The sequence below is a fragment of the Apium graveolens genome, chromosome 4 (assembly GCF_009905375.1).
Source record: "Apium graveolens cultivar Ventura chromosome 4, ASM990537v1, whole genome shotgun sequence".
Lineage (NCBI taxonomy): Eukaryota > Viridiplantae > Streptophyta > Magnoliopsida > Apiales > Apiaceae > Apium > Apium graveolens.
The window spans coordinates 281554033-281571191 of record NC_133650.1 but is presented as its reverse complement, the minus strand read 5'-3'; the positions used below and the strand labels follow the sequence as shown (position 1 = coordinate 281571191).

General features: G+C 32.5%; 2 protein-coding genes across 3 annotated transcripts; one reads left to right on the top strand and one right to left on the bottom strand.

Moving 5' to 3' along the window:
* Positions 1-4120: 4120 nt before the first annotated feature.
* On the top strand, positions 4121-10590 carry LOC141721085 (uncharacterized). 2 transcript variants are annotated; one of them, XM_074523827.1, is made up of 9 exons: positions 4121-4148; positions 4495-4595; positions 6865-7317; positions 7434-7590; positions 7988-8285; positions 9134-9206; positions 9509-9599; positions 9865-9944; positions 10024-10590. In XM_074523827.1, the coding sequence occupies exons 2-9, from the start codon at positions 4530-4532 to the stop codon at positions 10234-10236; spliced, it is 1431 nt and encodes a 476-aa protein (XP_074379928.1). In that variant the 5' UTR covers positions 4121-4148; positions 4495-4529; the 3' UTR covers positions 10237-10590. The 2 variants fall into 2 exon arrangements, with proteins under 2 accessions (XP_074379928.1, XP_074379927.1); XM_074523826.1 differs by lacking the exon at positions 4121-4148 and having other exon boundaries at positions 4232-4595.
* Positions 10591-10859: 269 nt separating this feature from the next.
* Positions 10860-16471, bottom strand: LOC141721086 (uncharacterized). The gene is made up of 10 exons (XM_074523828.1): positions 16180-16471; positions 14962-15044; positions 14707-14850; positions 14400-14484; positions 13982-14097; positions 13799-13882; positions 13003-13149; positions 11918-12026; positions 11693-11812; positions 10860-11280 (listed from the first exon to the last, which is right to left on the bottom strand). The coding sequence occupies exons 1-10, from the start codon at positions 16274-16276 to the stop codon at positions 11207-11209; spliced, it is 1059 nt and encodes a 352-aa protein (XP_074379929.1). The 5' UTR covers positions 16277-16471; the 3' UTR covers positions 10860-11206.
* Between the last annotated feature and the right edge of the window lie 688 nt (positions 16472-17159).

The window sequence follows — 17159 nt, the reverse complement described above, 5'->3', positions numbered from 1 at the left end:
TTTTAGATGTGGCTTCGCATTGGTTAAATTTGAATAGCAATATGTCACTATTTGCTGTTAGTGTTGGAGGATCAGAATGATGAATAAGGAAATCATTTAATATAATGAGACCGGTATAAAATTTAAGAAGTGTTATATTATTGGTCTAAAATAATTGAGTATTTATGCAAAATTCGTACCTCTCTTTTTTCTTCGAACTCTGAGTAATTTTAGTTATAAACTACTTTTAAATCGTCACTTAATTATGTATTATTTCATTAGTTCTTCTTGTACAGTAAAATTGCCAAAATAAGATTTTTAGAGTCCACGTTAAAACAAAAATAAAATCAAACGAATTCAGTTAAAAAATTGCTAAGCATATTTATTCTTCTTATTTGTTTCAACTCCAATTTGACTATATTTTTTCTCAACTCTTTCAAAGGACGGTTAGATTTGAAATTAATACATGGTAGTTGTTCATTCTAAAACGGAATTCTATATTTTTATTATTTAAATCAAAAAAATAAGTAGGCATTCTAAATATTAATTGAATACTTAATGTGAAATTCGTACATGTCCTTTCTTTTTAATTTTGGGATAACTTTCGTTAGTTAATAATTTTTAAATCATTGCTAAATTATAGATAATTTTGTAAAATTCATAGGGCTGAGAATTCGGCCGGTTCGATCCAAAACCGGACTACATCGAATAGACCGAAAAACAGAATAGGCATTTTTTGACCGAACCGGACCGAAGTTATATTATGGACCGGACATAACCGAACCAAAATAATTTGGTTCGGTCCGGTTTTGGACCGAATATACCGATTTTTTTTTAAAAAAAGAATATTGCATTACAAATTAAATCACAAATTATAAAATTTAAAATATAATTAAAGTAATGTGATATGTAGAGTTCTAATACTCCATAAATATAATTACAAATTAAAAATTTTGATTATATTTTTAAGATATATGTAAAATATATATAATACGAAATTATAGTATTTATGATTTGGTCTATTCGGTCTATTCGGTCCGGACCGAAATATTTGTTAAACGAACCGAACCGAACCGAAATGAATTGAATTTTATTTCGGTCTATTCGGTCTGGACCGAATAGACTGAATTTCTGAAAAATTTAGGATTGAACTGAACCGAATTAACATGGTTTGGTTCGGTTTTTCATTTTTTCGGTTTCGGTTCGGTTTTGCTCAAATTTTTTTTACAATAAAATATATGTATATGTTAAATTAGTTATCTATCAAATTTAAATTATAAATTTAGAATATTATTAATTATCTATTAAATTAAAATTAAAATATTTTTAACTATAGAGTTCCTCAAAATCTGGTTTTTATAACTGAAGAGGATATAAATGAAATAAATCAAACTTAACTCAATAACTTTTTAAAATTAAATCTATAAATATTTTGAATTGGATATCTATTATATTCAAAGTTGAATATTTTTAATTGTGGTTAGTATAATTAGATGGCAATGGTAAATAAGGACATTTTTAATATAATGTGATTGGTTTAAAATTAGGAGTTCTGAGGTGGTCTTGCAGGTGACATGTATGGATATGTGAAGTGATAGTCAATTCGTCATAGTTATCTCAGTTGTCTTCCGATTTTATCATATTTCATTAAGTTTTAAAAAGTAATCACTATTTATCTTATCACCTAGGGTCATCATGGAGAAGCAAAAACCACACATGCAGGAAATGGAGGAGACGTTTGCAACAATCCAAATCGAAGACGAAGAACATGATGGACTTAGTTATGAAAATGATACAGATGAGTTAAACGAGATTGAAATAAAATGGTGTCTCGTGGGACGGTTTCTTACATAATCGATATTGATTTTCAAGTCATGCAACATAAGATGGCCTCATTATGAAGACCTGTTAGAGGGTTATATGTAAAGCAACTAGATGTTAACAAGTTCCTTTTCCAATTCTACCATGAGATTGACGTAAAGGGGGTTATAGGGGTTATAGAAAGAAGCCCATGGACGTTTGGGAAATTTCATTTGGTACTGAAAAGGCTTAGAGAATGAGATAATCCCAAAACGATGGAGATTAAGAATATTGATCTTTGGGTGCAACTACACAATATGAATGTTTGGGTTCATGTCACAGCGGGTGACTACGAACATCGATAATTACATAGACAATTACGTGGATGGAGACCCCAATAATTTTGTGGGAGTATGTAGGAAATTCATACGCATATGAGTGTCAGTAGCAATTGACACACCTATCAAACATATAATGAAACTGAGGAAATCAGATAAGGAGTGGTGCTTGGTTAATTCTAAGTATGAGGCAATCCATAGTTTTGTTTTTATTTGTGGGATTATTGGTCATGGTGAACGTTTATGTGACAAAATCCTTCAAACTCCACTTGAGAACATTGATAAACCATACGATGCCTGGCTTTGTGCAGATCCTAGAAGAAAGACACACTCGATAGGAAGCAAATGGTTAAGAAATGGAGGAAGTTCTCAGGCGAGGACATCCAGTGAAGGCGATGCTAATAATGTAGATAAAGATAATACGGAGAAAGTAACTCAGATGCAACAACTTAGCATCAAATTAGGGATTTGATTGAGAGATGGTTTAACTGATAAGGGAGATAATGTAGGCTGTGTTGGTGGTACGTTAGAGAGATTTAAGCAACTGGAGCCAAATCAGATAAATAATTAAATCTCAAATTCAAATTCGAAGAAAACATAAATGGGTCAGACTCTAGTGGTTATTTGTACTTGACCCTAAGAGACGGAGGTTAAGCATTGATCAGGAGAAACTTATGCTAAAAGCCCAATATATCGATTCAGAAATGGAAACACCGTATGATTATGAGATAGTGTCAAAAAATGAATTATTGAAGGGCTGCCACTCATTATGAATGCTCTAACTTGAAACTGTCAAGGTCTGCGTTCTCCTGTAAAAATTCAGTTCTTAAAAGACGTAACCAATACTGTGAGTCCTTCGTTTATTTTTCTAAGTGAAATAATGAGTAGTTATGCAAAGATGAAAGAATTGTGTAGCAAACTTGGTTTTGAAGGCTACATTGTCATGGAACCTTAAGTAGTTTAAACTGATATCAGATTGAATGGATTTAAGCGAATTGGTTTGAATATTTTTTTATTTAATGGTTTAATTTGTGCCTAACGCTTTGAAAAATCAATAATTTCGGTTTAAACACCTCAAACACCCCCTCCCCTATTGACCCAAAGCTAAATAACCATACAATCGAATAACGTGTTATCATTATGTGCATTATGTACGACTACGAGAGACATTAACATTTAGAGGTGTATTCAATTCAGATTTTAGAAAATTTATAATAATTAATTGATTTTGAATGATTGTTGTTGATTTTGATTAATTTTAGTTATACGCGGATTTTAGCGGAGTTGTTGAATAAGGCTCTATTTGGGAGTGCTCTTGAAAACTGTTGTGCTGTGAGAAAAAGTGTTGTCAGAAAAATCAGATGACTGTTTAATATATTTTTTAATTTATACATAGTTTGAGATATAATATATAAAAGTAATATTTTGAGAATGTTTGATATAATAGTTATTTTCTACAAAAGCTGAAAACAGTTTTTTCCAAAAAAATGGGGGACATGTTTTTGTTAACAACAGTTTTTAGACCAAAAACGCTTTTCCAGAGTTTAACTGCAACAATAATACCAAACGGCGCCTAAATCTGGTAGAGTTTTCCTGATTTGAGTAGTGATTTTTTAAAATCCATCAATTAAAATCTATCAAAATCTCTTGGATTTTGCTAATATTTTTGAAAACATAAAATACACTAGTAAATTCATTAAAATCTACAATTTTATAAAATACAAAAAAATCCATGCACTTTCGATTACCACCAGATTTTTATGAATTTTTTAAAATTCAAACTGAATATTAACAGATTTTAATGGACTTTTTAAAATTTAAAATGAATACTCCATATTTTAAAAGACTTATTTCAATTTTTATTGAATATATCAGATTAAAAAAAAATAGAATCAAATAAAATACTGCAAAAATTTTAAAATCCAAAAAAATCCTAATTGAAAATAGTACACCCTTGCGACTTGCAGCATTTAACAATGAAATACAAGAAAACGAATCAGGAGGAGACAACATAGATCAAGTGGCGGGCAGGTATGTATATAGCAACAAAAGAAAATAATACACATCCATGAGCCATGAGCAAGATGAGATCACACTTAAAAAATTTAACCCATAATGTTTTTTTAATTTCGTTTTACAGGTAGATAATTATTCTAGTGTGTTACAGTAAATAAAAATTAATAGTAATATGTATTAATAAAAGCAGCTCTAATACCAAGAAAGAAGCTTTTCTCTTTCTTGTTTCAGTGGCACCACTGTCATCTGACTCATCTTCAAAGCAAAACACTTGTGATGTTTTTTATATTTTATTCATTCTTAACAACAATACCAAACTAATTGTCTTGCAAACCCAACTCATTTATATATATATATATAGGGCCTCTGTTTAACCCTTAAACAGTGTTTTTGAGAATGGAGGAGAGCTCTCTTGTTGCTCAACAAACCCATCAACTATCTCATCACCAACCCAATCTCCAGGTCCATCTCTCTTCTCTTTTTTTTGCAGCTAAAAGTTTAGTTTTTTTTATTTGTATGTGTGTGTATGTATCAGATATAATGATGTTGAATGTTCTTGATTGTGTTAAGAGAAAAAGAAGTAGTAATAAATCTGCACTTTATATATTTATATAAATGTTGTAGCTGTCAGTGAATCTATATCTGACTTGGAGCTGATTTTTGTTTGACTATTTTAGTTTTTTTTATGGGTAATTGCTAACACAAAAATGATATTTTTCGTAAATACAATTTTTTTTTTGAGTTTTTTAATAATTAGGCTTATATGCCTGCCCAAGTTTTGTATATCTGCATATTACCATTATCAACAAGTGTAATTATTTCATTCTAGTTGAGAGCGGTTTTATTTCATTCTAGTTGAGAGCGGTTTTTCTAAGCTTTTTAAGTCTGGAGTGAATTCTGACCCGTGTTTGTGTAATTTATACTAAACTATAATAACCAGAATGAGTATAATTTGGTATCCACCTCATTTTGGTTGGGTTAGTTATCTTTTCAATTATGACTGTCAAATTTTCTTGATCATCGAGTGATCGGGGACGGTTAGATCCAAATAATATAAAATTACACTATTTCCGAGGTTCAAATCCCACCAACAACAAACATTTATAACTAAACTATAATAATTGGAATGCGGTATAACCCTTATTTTGGTTGGTTTAGTTATCATTTCAATTACGACCGTCAAATTTTCTTAATCGAATGATCAAGACCGTTAGATCCAAATAACAAAAGAATACACTACCGAGGTTCTGAGGTTCGAATTTTGCCAACAACAAAAATTTATATTATTATTTATACACTATCCAAGTTCCAAGGTTCAAATTCTACCCACAACAAACATACCCACGTACAACAAATATTTAAATTATTATTTATATTTATAAAGATACAAAAAAGCTCTCGTTTTGGAATCCCCCGACAACAAACATATATATTATTATTGATAAAGATACAAATAAGCATATACTATTTTACAATATTTGATCATTCAAACTAAAATTATGGGGTTGACTCAGTTGGTTAAAAAAAAGGGGATCATTTTCTTGATCACGGGAGGAGAATTTGTCATTATGCCTCCTGAACTAGAGCATTTCGCACTTAAGCGGTTTATCTTGGTTCACGTGGTTTGCAAGCTATTGCGTGAGCCCGTGGGGTTTACCCATTGTGTACCCGAATTGTAGCGGCTGCGGGTTACCTACAAAAAAAAATCTCATAATAATGTTATAATTCTATGCTAATTAATTTTAATATTTTATTACTTATATTAAAATTAGAAACAATGAAACAATATAGAACAATATAAGCAAATGGTCAAATGGAAACAAATCTTAAAATAAAAACTAGAAACAGTCTGGGAACTACCAATTATAACTACAAAATCACCCGTTTATACACAATTGATCAATGAAAAATTGTCAATACTTAATTTTCGTAATTGAGAAAATTTAGCTATTGGTGATTGATTGTTGATGGTAAATTGTAGTTGCATGAGGTATATCGTGGTAGTAATTAATGAGAGGGGATGTGTGGTAGTGATTAGTAGTCGCTACTTGTCGAAGTTATGGTGGTAAGCTGCGGTGAGTAGTTGTGGTGATAAGCGGCAGTGATTAGTCATGGAAGGTGTTGGTCATAATGTTTGAGGTTCCTAATGGATGTATGGTTGTTGATGATGATATTTGTATTACATATATCGATAGGTATATATTATATTTAATAGATTTGGTATATACAAAATAGTGATTTGTGATGTATGTGATGTATAAACGGGGGATGTATAAACGGGTGATTTGTGTAGGTAAAAACTGTGATTAAAAATTGGCCCGGAACCTGTTAATTCTGTTTCTGTTTGATCAGGACCTATATATACATACACACCCCCGTGTAAAGCTAGTAATAAGTTAAAAAGTGACTCGAAGTTAAAAAAACTAGCTTAAAGATGGCAGTTAAGTTATAGGAGGTACTATTGTGATCAACTTATTTTATTTTTGTAATTTTATTTGATACAAATTGATGTCATCATTCATGAATAATGTACAACCTATTGATTTCTATTTTGATTATTTTATAAACTCATAAGTTACCAATAATCATAAATTATTCAAACAGATACTAACTTATAATTTTCACTTCTTACTTCTCACTCTAAGTAACTTAGGCAAAAAAAAACTTTAGGTAGTAAATTTTTTTCTTGATTTTTCTAATATGCTTCTTGTTCAATGGTATGATAAATCAGAAAGAAGATATAAAAGAACCTGAATCAACGTCAGTTCAGCAGCAACAACAATCTAGGCGACCCAATCTTTCATCCTTAGAAATACCCTTGAGGTCTATAGAAAATGCATTGCCTAGTTTTACAAGGATAGACATTCCAAGTCCTAGTTCGGCTAGAGCAGGATTGCCACCCAGACCACATTCAACCAAGCTTAGGCCGTCTATTAGAAATCTGGTTTTCCAGAAGAGCCTTGTCAAGGAAAAAAACTCAGTCGAGGAGGGTGAGAAAGCTGTTCTTATTGTCCCAGACACTCCACCTTCAGATAAGCCTACCACCTCCAAGTCATGCTCTCTCAACAAAGTTCTGTTCTCTACGCCAACAAAATTAGCTCATTCCTTACCAGTGACACCAATTGCAAATTCAGGTATTGACTGTGTACAGGGAAGGCAGCTGGATCATGATACAAAAACTTCTGTGAGTGTTTTATGTTCCTTGTAAATATTTTAAAGTTGTCTGTCTATGACTAATTCCTCATGTACCTCTGTTTTATATTTATTTTCTTCATTTCTGTATGATGATGTGCCCTTCAGCATCACATCACACGCTCCTTGTCAGTTCCTATTAATGTTAAACTTCGAAGCTTAAAGCGCATGGATTCTATGGGGGGTTTAATCCGTGTGATATCAGCAACCCCTCGGTCTACTTTGGCTAATAGCACTTCACTAGATATATCAGAAGCAGAAGCGGGTAATCTCATTCTCAATGCATTTGTACCTACATAATTAATATTAATCCATCAGAGTGAAGAAAAGTCTAATCTAAAGGTGCACTTCAGTTCTGCTGTTTTGTGACCGGATCTTGTAAAAACACTATAGCTGCATGCATGCATCTATTGTTCGACTTTATAGGGAAAAAAATAAGCATATCTAAACTGCTGTTGTAACTTGTGACTGCTTAGTTCTACCAGCCAAGTGTACATGTGTGTTTAATTAATGTACAAATTGCTCCATAGATATGTTTATTTCCATCAACTACCCTAGATTTAAATGGGAACTGGTTTGACATAATAAAATGTTACTTCTGGTTCGAATTTGATCTTTTTAGGAATGATATGCTGTGTTTTTAAATGCTGCACTTCATCTAGGTAGTGAAGATGCTGCTGAGGATATACCTGAAGAAGAGGCAGTTTGCAGAATTTGTTTCGTTGAGCTTGGGGAAGGGGGTGAAACTCTAAAGTTGGAGTGCAGCTGTAAAGGAGAGCTTGCACTTGCTCATCGAGATTGTGCTGTTAAGTGGTTTAGCATTAAAGGAAACAAGACTTGTGATGTCTGCAAGCAAGATGTTCGAAACCTTCCAGTAACTTTACTAAAAATACAAAATCCACAGACTGTTACAAGAAGGCCACCTACGGTAGTACAGCAGAGGGTAGTCTCTCGTTACAGGCAAGTCTGACAGAGGGCAGTCTCAACTTCTGCTTATTTTTTTTCCTAATATTTAAAAGCACGTTATCAATAATTTGAGATAATAGAGAATTATCTAGGTTTAGGGGATACGAAGTCCTGTGGTTCAGTTTGTTTTAGTGATAAACTGATAATTAAAAGTTCAAATGCAAACATTTATAAAGGGTGGCAATTAATTAATTAAGTATTTTAATGTCAATGTGTATTTTTTAGCTGTCAGAAATCAAACCCTTGTCCTTTTTTAGTATTAAGAAATAAAAACAATCGTAATATGTTTAAATACACCTTGGGGGTACGATGACGGACCAACTTCTAGACAACTCTCTGTGCACTATATTATACACAGAATATGACATTATGTATTACAATGTGTTGATTTATCGTTACTCTGTATCGAGGGATGAATGGATGAGTGGAATGTTAATGTAGCAGAAGATGCACAAGAATCACTTGAAGACTGAAAGTCCACTTTCCTTTTGTTTATTTTGCTAAACATCCTTTCTACTTAATCTCGCTTGATTGTGTCAATGAATTCACATTTTGTTTTTTCTTGATATGCTGGAAAGCTTGCAATAGAACCCGATGTTTATATAAATTCTGAGGTTGTCTTAATTTTGAATTCGACACCTTTTAAGTTTCCATTAGTTCCCAATCCAAAAATGGCACCACAGTCAAAGTGAGAAATGAAACAAATTTGCAGGAAGATGCTAGGAAATATGGTTGGTATTTCTGTGGAGCTGTACATTGATTTTTTATATCCACAAATTATTATCTCTCAACATGATTGTGAGTTGTGACATAAATACAATTTTATGTTTTTTGCTTCACAGAGTCTGGCAAGATGTACCAATTCTTGTAATGGTCAGCATGCTTGCATATTTCTGCTTTCTGGAGCAGCTCCTGGTATTTCCTTGCACTTCTGAATGTAAATTCTATTTTTTCGTTTACTTATTATTTTGTCCCAGTGGGAGGATAGTACCATCAGTTCTTGCATGATTATTTTCATTGTTAAAATAAGAAGGGGTGCTCTTTGTGCCTTATCCTTGTATGATCATGATAAGTGTAGCTCGCGTAAGATTGCTTTAAATATTTTGCTGTAACTTACATTTTCTGCTGAATATTATTTGAATTGTTTACACAGATACATACATATCACGATTTCACACTTGTAGTTAAATTTATATTAGTTGTTCTGAATTGAACAGGTGACAGATATGGGACCTAGTGCTCTTGCAATTTCCTTACCTTTTTCATGTGTCCTAGGCCTCGTCTCATCCATGATAGCCTCAACCATGGGTAAGATTATCGACTTGTCTTACTAGCATAAAATTAAGAAACACAAGGTAAACGACATTTGTGGTTTTGTAATCAGCATGAGAGAATCGAGGTTGATGGACCTCTATTTTGCCAAGATCATGACACTAACTAAACAGAAATGAAATATGTGTATTTTGCAATGCCATTCTGAATAACATACACATTTTATGTTGAATATACAGAGTTTGCAATCATTCTTATTTAAGCTAGAATAGCTGTATCTGATGACATGTTTTGGTGACAGTAAGCAAGAGTTATATTTGGGCATACGCTTCATTTCAGTTTGCAATTGTCATCCTGTTTGCTCACATCTTTTATACAGTGGTAAGAAGATGGCTGTTAAAACAATGTTTCTAAATGACTGTTTGAAGATTATGCTTAACAGTGGCCTTGCTAACTGCAGCTAAATGTAAATGCAATATTGTCTGTTCTGCTTTCATCATTTACTGGATTTGGAATTTCAATCAGCACGAACTCTCTTCTTGTGGAGTACTTAAGATGGAAAGCAAGTAGAAATGCACAGCCTTCTGGCATAAATATTAATGGCGTCATTCAGCCACAGCAGCATCAACAACATATACACCACCACAACCACCGCCAGCAATCCCAAGTATAATCTTCATCATCAACAGCCAAAACAACAATTGCTGATACAACTCCCAAATCTTGCAACCCATGGGTGCTATCTAGCTGACAACAATTTTCCGGCAGACAGAGTTTATAACCCCAGAAATGAATGAATTATTTTCAGTCGATTGTAGATAGCACAAGGCATACTAAATTTCAGCTCCTTTAAGGTGTGGTCATGATTTTTCAAAACAAACTAGAGTAGACATTATACTTTTGTATGCGCACACAGTTAGTAAATTGATGATGTTTAGCACGATCCATTTGAAGCTTTCATAGATACTGCAAAACTGGTAGTTGGTCAGCTAAGTAAGCCCATATATACATGAATTTGTATGTAGCATTGTAGCTTTCATAGATACTACAAAACTGGTAGTTGGTCAGCTATTTAAGCCCAGATATACATGAATGTAGCATTTTAATATACAGATTGACCGTTAAAATGGGTGCCACTTGCATAGTCACTCTTGTCATGGTTGTTCACTCCCTTTCTTACCTTTACCAAGCCCTGCATATCGAACACTTGGATGAAGATATCTTCAAGCACTGCTCAATACAGAACCATATTAAAATAACAGTTTCTTTTTCTTGTAGAAATTTTGGAAGAAGAGATAATGGATGCTTTTCTTTGGATATAACCAGGGGTTTCCCCCATCTACACATTAACTAGAATATGTTGATGTAGTTTACCTTAAACCGACTCTCGTACATAATTAGACAAAAAATAATGTTCCAAGAAAGGTACTGCTTACATTGCTCGGGACTACAATCTAGGACTACATAATTAATTTGTAGTTGTTACATTACAGAAAATAAACAAGAAAGAGATAACGAACTCAAAGTGATCTAGTGTCATGCGCCTTGGTAGGTATGGCCAGGAAGCTATCTTTCATAAAAACACCGGAATCCTTGCTACAGGAAAAGTTCCTAACTGCAAAGTTTCATGGAAATCTCCAAATTCATCTCAATACACTTCTAGCATTCGGTTTCATTAACACTTCAACAAGTCTGTACATCCAACGATCTAGCATTCCTGCCAAGTATACATACTCAATAAGTCGAAATACAGAGAACAGATGCAGAAAGAACTCAAAAGCAAGGTAGCACTGAGCATGTTAAACCCCACGACCACACAGACATTCACTTAATGGTTATATAGTCTACCAAGTTCAGCATATGCAAATTTTCACATTATTTTTCATTAGAACTGCATCTGCAGCCATTACAGAACACTAAACAAATTTATTTCTTAAAATTCATTAACCATTTCTTGCCTCGTATACTCTTAGAATCAAACTTTTTACCAATATAAGCTTTTACAAGATAAGAAACCGGTGAAGGCATTTGTTTGCCTTCTCATATTGTCTACAGCAAAGAGTTGATCAAATTATATAATTACTAAATTAGTAAGAAAGTATTTTACCATATAAAAGGGATGACCTCACCTGTTAAAGCAAATGTACCCCCTAGAACTGCACAGAGCCTGGTTACGAAGTGAAGAAAACTGCGTCGTTCTTCTTTGATGGTCACAGTAATTGGCGACAAGTCGTATAAAAAGTAAACAGCTGCAATACATAAAAAAAGAAAAGAATAATAGTAAATAATTATGTAGTGAACAACAAAAATGACAAAAGAAAATCCGACATTAAATGGTGGAACTTAAAAAATACCTGGCCACGTCCTGTCAAAATCTTTCATTGGGGAGAAATATTCCGTGACTGAGAACTGATTAGTTGGGAGAACTTCTTTTGAGATATACTTGTATTCAGTCGGAACAATCTATCAATACAAAAGCACAAATAAGCATATGTGGAAACACAAACAGGATACTGAAACATTAAACTAGAATTCAAATGCCATAGTAGTGAGAATTAAAAGGAAACCGGAGGAAGGAAGTTTTCGCAATTTAAGCAAGTCAGTATATCCAAACAGATTGACATTTGCTTATGCAGGGTGATGGGAGGAGTTACAGACATCCCGATCATTAAAGCAAGTAAAAATCAGGGAAGTTTTCTGGTAACTTATTTTGTAAAGTTTACTGTTATCAACATTTAAAGATTATTGTAGCTTTTTTTAGGTAACTGGTATTTTCCTATACCAATTGATGTCCTTCCCTTCCAGCAACACTTTCTTGTTAATTTAAGCTTTCCGTTAGTTCACAATCCCAAATAAGATGCTTGAACTCATATACTACCAATTTTACTCATGTTTACACCCAATCTTGAAATCAAATACTTGAACTACTCACATTACATTAATCTACCTGTCAAAAAAATATATAAAATGTACTTGCTAAATGTTTATGAAAAAAATTGTAGTTTACCTAGCAAAAAAAAAGTAGTTAAAATCTCCTAGGCAAGTATCATAATCAATTTCTTACGTCAAGAAGAAAACATAAAGTATCATAATCTCCACAATTCCTCTGGCGTGGAAGCTTTTTTCTTTTTCCTTATTCTCTTTTGGTACTAAATCAGTGAAAAGTCATTGAGATGCTTGTTTATGATCACTATGAAAGAAAAATTCTGCCTCTGAATGTTACAAACTCTATTATTCTTTATATATCTGATACTGTACAAAAAATAGCTTATAGTATATATACTAGTCGGGCTGAAAGTAACTCCATCTCTATCTATGTATATATCATGTGCGGTGTCTAGTATAAATTAGATAGAGCCTGGCATTAGATACTTGTGCAAGTTACTTTACAGAAGAAAGAGTTAGGTATTGAGAGAAATGAGATATAAGCTAGATTAACCTTAATGTAATACTTGAAGGTTCCACTTGCTCCCCGGAGAATTCGAGATGTCCCATCAAGTGGGTTGTGAATGCCAGGGTATTTTGGCCCAAATGATAAATCATGAATAATATGACTTACATTCACATGATTGGCCCCTTCAAAAATCTAGAACAAAATGACAAAGGTATAAGAGCAATTTAACAGACAGCATTTCCTAGATACATAGACTTTCACCAAAAAAAATAACTATCCAAAATGTATCTTCAATGATTTCTTTTATATTTATTCCTGTTCTACAAGTATAGGATGCAATTGGTGACAAGTTTGAAAGGCTTCCATGATGACTATAAAAGTATCTGAATAATGCCTTTGTCTTTTGAAGATATTGTGATTTCAGGGTAAAATTTTGGGCAAGCAGGCCTCAGCATCTACATGTTTTGACGTGCTTAACAATCACGAGTTCACAGTATTAAATTTTCGTTAGAAGATTAGCAAATCACCAAGAACTGTGCTTGCAGTGTGATGTTTGCTTTTCCAACCACATCTCTTAAAAACATGAATTAGTTTTTTAATTGCAATGTTTTAGCTAATGCATTTTACACTAAATCATTATGTATACTACATAAGCACATGCTAGAAAATACTCCACTTATCATCATTTGCATCCCTGGTACCATATTTAGCAAGTATCATATTCCTCAAGTGCAGCTTTTGGACTTTTATACATCTAAAAACTGCCTTGATGATTATATGATCATGCAACTTTGTTGGCATACACTATAATTTGGAAAATGGAAGTTACAGAAAAACTGACCATTTGTGCAACAAATATGTTCAATCCATGAACTGATATGTGAAAATTGCCAGCAACCCTTTGAACATCTAACGTCCCGTAAACCTAGTTTAAAGAGGAATACATGGTTAGAATGTGATTAGATAAACAAAAGTTCTGTATTAAAAAAGGGCGCACAAAGAGGTGTGCGTAAAAAGCTCATACTCGACATCCTTCCCCATTAGCCAATGCTTGTCTGACGTTCTTGACCATATCTTCAGCTTCTTGATCAAAACCATGTAGATGCAGTTTTTGTACTTCCTGATGATCTTTTTCTTCATCTAATCAAACGCAATCAGTGAAATTTATGCATTGACAATCGATTATAAAAAGTAAATTTACTTTCTTCAGATAAATCTCAACTTGATAAACTTAATAATCTCCACTGAGAAGCACATGTTAAAGTTCAATAACATATTACACAAAGGTAACCAGATACTGAATATGGCTAATGGATTTGGTGCCTGTTGTATGTCAAGAGGAATCAGACTAACAACGTTAAAACAGAACTTCAGAGGCCAAAGCAGTCGCTGCTAATTCAAAAAAAAATATCATCTTAAGCTAGTTGCCGCTGAAAATATACCATGACCATGAGCTGTATGTCCCTTTTCCACAAGGTCTGAAATATACTCGGTGCCTATTATATAACCATCCTTATTTAAGCGAAGCTGCAGAAACACACAACTACTTAGCAAATCCACAAATGATCATAAAGAATACAGCATAAAATATCTGAACTCAGCAAAGAAGAACATTTTTTAGCAAAATAACAAATCACAAGAAATTTCCATTAAAATAATTCTGCACGTAAATAGAAAATAGAACTAGAGATTTGGGGAAGATGGGGAGGAGGGGGGAGTAAAATGACTGAAATCAAGTAAACACCTTACTTTCCATATATTTGTATCAAGATCCACCTCATGTTTGCCAGACATATCGATAGCATCCACACTCACAACTTCACATGGTAAGGATGGGAATGTCATATTAATATGGATGGGAAGATTTTCCCCACGTTTCAAATCAACAGCCATCTAGTCAGACATAAGCATGACAATAAGAAAAACCATAGAGGAACGAAAAAAGCATCAGGAAGGATATGAGAATAGACTTCATGTCATCAGGGATAGGGAACAGATACAAACCTGATGAACCGTGTATGTTGTAAAATAATACTTCAGCTCGTGCAAGAACAAGGTGGACATTATCACCAAACCAATAACAGATACTAGTACATAAAAGGAAACAAATTAAGTTACAACTAACTCAAGAAGAATTATAAAAATACAAAAACAAAGTACTAAATCACAATATTAAAATAAAAGAAACATACAGAAATAACAAGACTTATTGGCCATGGACATGTTAAAGTTACCAACAAAGGAAGACAATCCTGGCAGCTGAACTCAAAATTAAGCCAAATGATAATTTCCAAATAAAAGCTAATAAAATTTGTATTCATTCTCATTACTTATTAATTACACAACTGTATCTGAATATCACAACTCTCCTCTAGAATTGGTTATACTGAGTCGTGAACTGCCATAACCCTCTCCTCCAAAGTCAATAAATTGATCAAAGAATGTAGCACAAAAACGGAAAAAAGTCTAGGTGGCATTCTCAAGAACGGTGTGCATTCTCCATAATAGTGAAGAACAGTTGTCACTTTATATATCGTTACTTCTATGAAGCTTAAAATTTTGGTCACTGATTAGGAGTAAACCAAAGGATAGCACACACAAAAGAAGTACAGTTCTCCTTTCTGATATCTCTAGGTGAAATAATCATCTGGAGCTTGAAGAGGTTAATTAAAAAGTTTCTACAGGTATTGACCTCTTACATAAATACAAAACGTTTTAAGATTCTAATTCACTAGCCCCACTGGCCTTGTTGTTTGAGAGGGATGCAATTTTACACTTTCTTTGAAGTTTGCACAACCTAAGAGTGCATTTTTCCAATGGTAAGAGGCAGAGGCTCCTATAATTAAATTGACATACATTTTATTTAAACAGCCCATCTTTACGAACTCATATAACCTCAAGCACTCCACTGATGGTATTAATTCTTGTTTGAACTGCATACTTATACTCTTAATTTCATCAATTACCAAAATGGAAACTTTATTAAGGGTCTCCGATGGGTGTATAATGTATAACAAACATAATAAACAAATATATACACACATACAGGGGCAAATTCAGAAATTCTACTACCAATTACACAAATCTCATCATAGAAATCAACGACATAGTAATCAGTAGAAATTACAAACACAATTCAGGGGGGTTAGTATAATTAAACACAATCAATTGATACACATAAAAATAACAATGAGCAAAAGCAATTGTAAAATTAGGACATACCAAGAGCGCCAGATTGAGTGCGTTGCAACAAGTGATCTTCAGCACGAGGAAACGCATCAAGATTTTTAATAACTTGTTTCACACCCATGCTTTTCATCTTCCTTTGTCTGTTTTACCAAAATACCCACTTATGTATTGATGATCCTCCAGATTGAAGCAGCACAAGAACAAGAACAACAACACAGACCGAGTCAAATATGGGTGTGTTTTTTTTTATTGTTTTCGAGTTACAATTACAACTACCCCCGAACACAACTAGTAATTCTTGTTTTGCTTTGTTTTAGGCCTGCCTCTTTGCCAATCACAAATATTTTCTCAATTTCATATATTCGTTTTCTTTAAGTCGCGGGTCTTCAATTAATTGGTGAGATTTTTACATAAAATATCTATGTTGTAAAAAATATTTGGAAAAATAATCACATATAACTCGTATCTTTGTTTTCGTAAATTTGATAAATTTTCAATTATTTTATCTTTCTCTTACTTTAAAACTATATATATTGAATCCTCAAATCTATATCATCAAAAAAATATTTTTTAATATAACAATAACTAAGCATATTTCAGTTATGACGTTGTTATTTTGGGATTTTATAATTATAACCTAATGATAATTTGTTTGTGTGTCTATACTCATTCAACTACCATCTTTACATAAATATATACATATATATCTTGAAAAATTTAAAATAAGTAAATTATAATTTAAAATAAATAAATAATTTATAAGTGATAATTTAGTGAATACCTATAAATTTAGTAAGTGTTTAGATAATTTTATTTAAAAGTTATAATTTTTTTAATTTAAATAAAATAAAATAAATAAATTTTAAATATAATTATTTTAATTCGTAAATTTTAAATTTCAAAAATACTTAAAACATATATTTTAAAAATAAAAATAAATTAATAAAAAATATGTTATTCCTTAAATTCAACATATCAACTAATTATAAATTCAACTATGTCCACAAGTTGTT

What these genes read in the sequence shown, in the direction of transcription:
- LOC141721086 (XM_074523828.1), bottom strand. Translation starts at nt 16,276, where the DNA reads ATGAAAAGCATGGGTGTGAAACAAGTTATTAAAAATCTTGATGCGTTT. An exon ending in ACATATTTGTTGCACAAATG is followed by an intron (nt 13,150 to 13,798) that starts GTCAGTTTTTCT and finishes ATTTTGTTCTAG; the next exon opens with ATTTTTGAAGGGGCCAATCA. An exon ending in CCTTCAAGTATTACATTAAG is followed by an intron (nt 12,027 to 13,002) that starts GTTAATCTAGCT and finishes TTGTATTGATAG; the next exon opens with ATTGTTCCGACTGAATACAA.
- LOC141721085 (XM_074523827.1), top strand. Translation starts at nt 4,530, where the DNA reads ATGGAGGAGAGCTCTCTTGTTGCTCAACAAACCCATCAACTATCTCAT. An exon ending in ATCACCAACCCAATCTCCAG is followed by an intron (nt 4,596 to 6,864) that starts GTCCATCTCTCT and finishes ATGATAAATCAG; the next exon opens with AAAGAAGATATAAAAGAACC. An exon ending in TATATCAGAAGCAGAAGCGG is followed by an intron (nt 7,591 to 7,987) that starts GTAATCTCATTC and finishes CACTTCATCTAG; the next exon opens with GTAGTGAAGATGCTGCTGAG.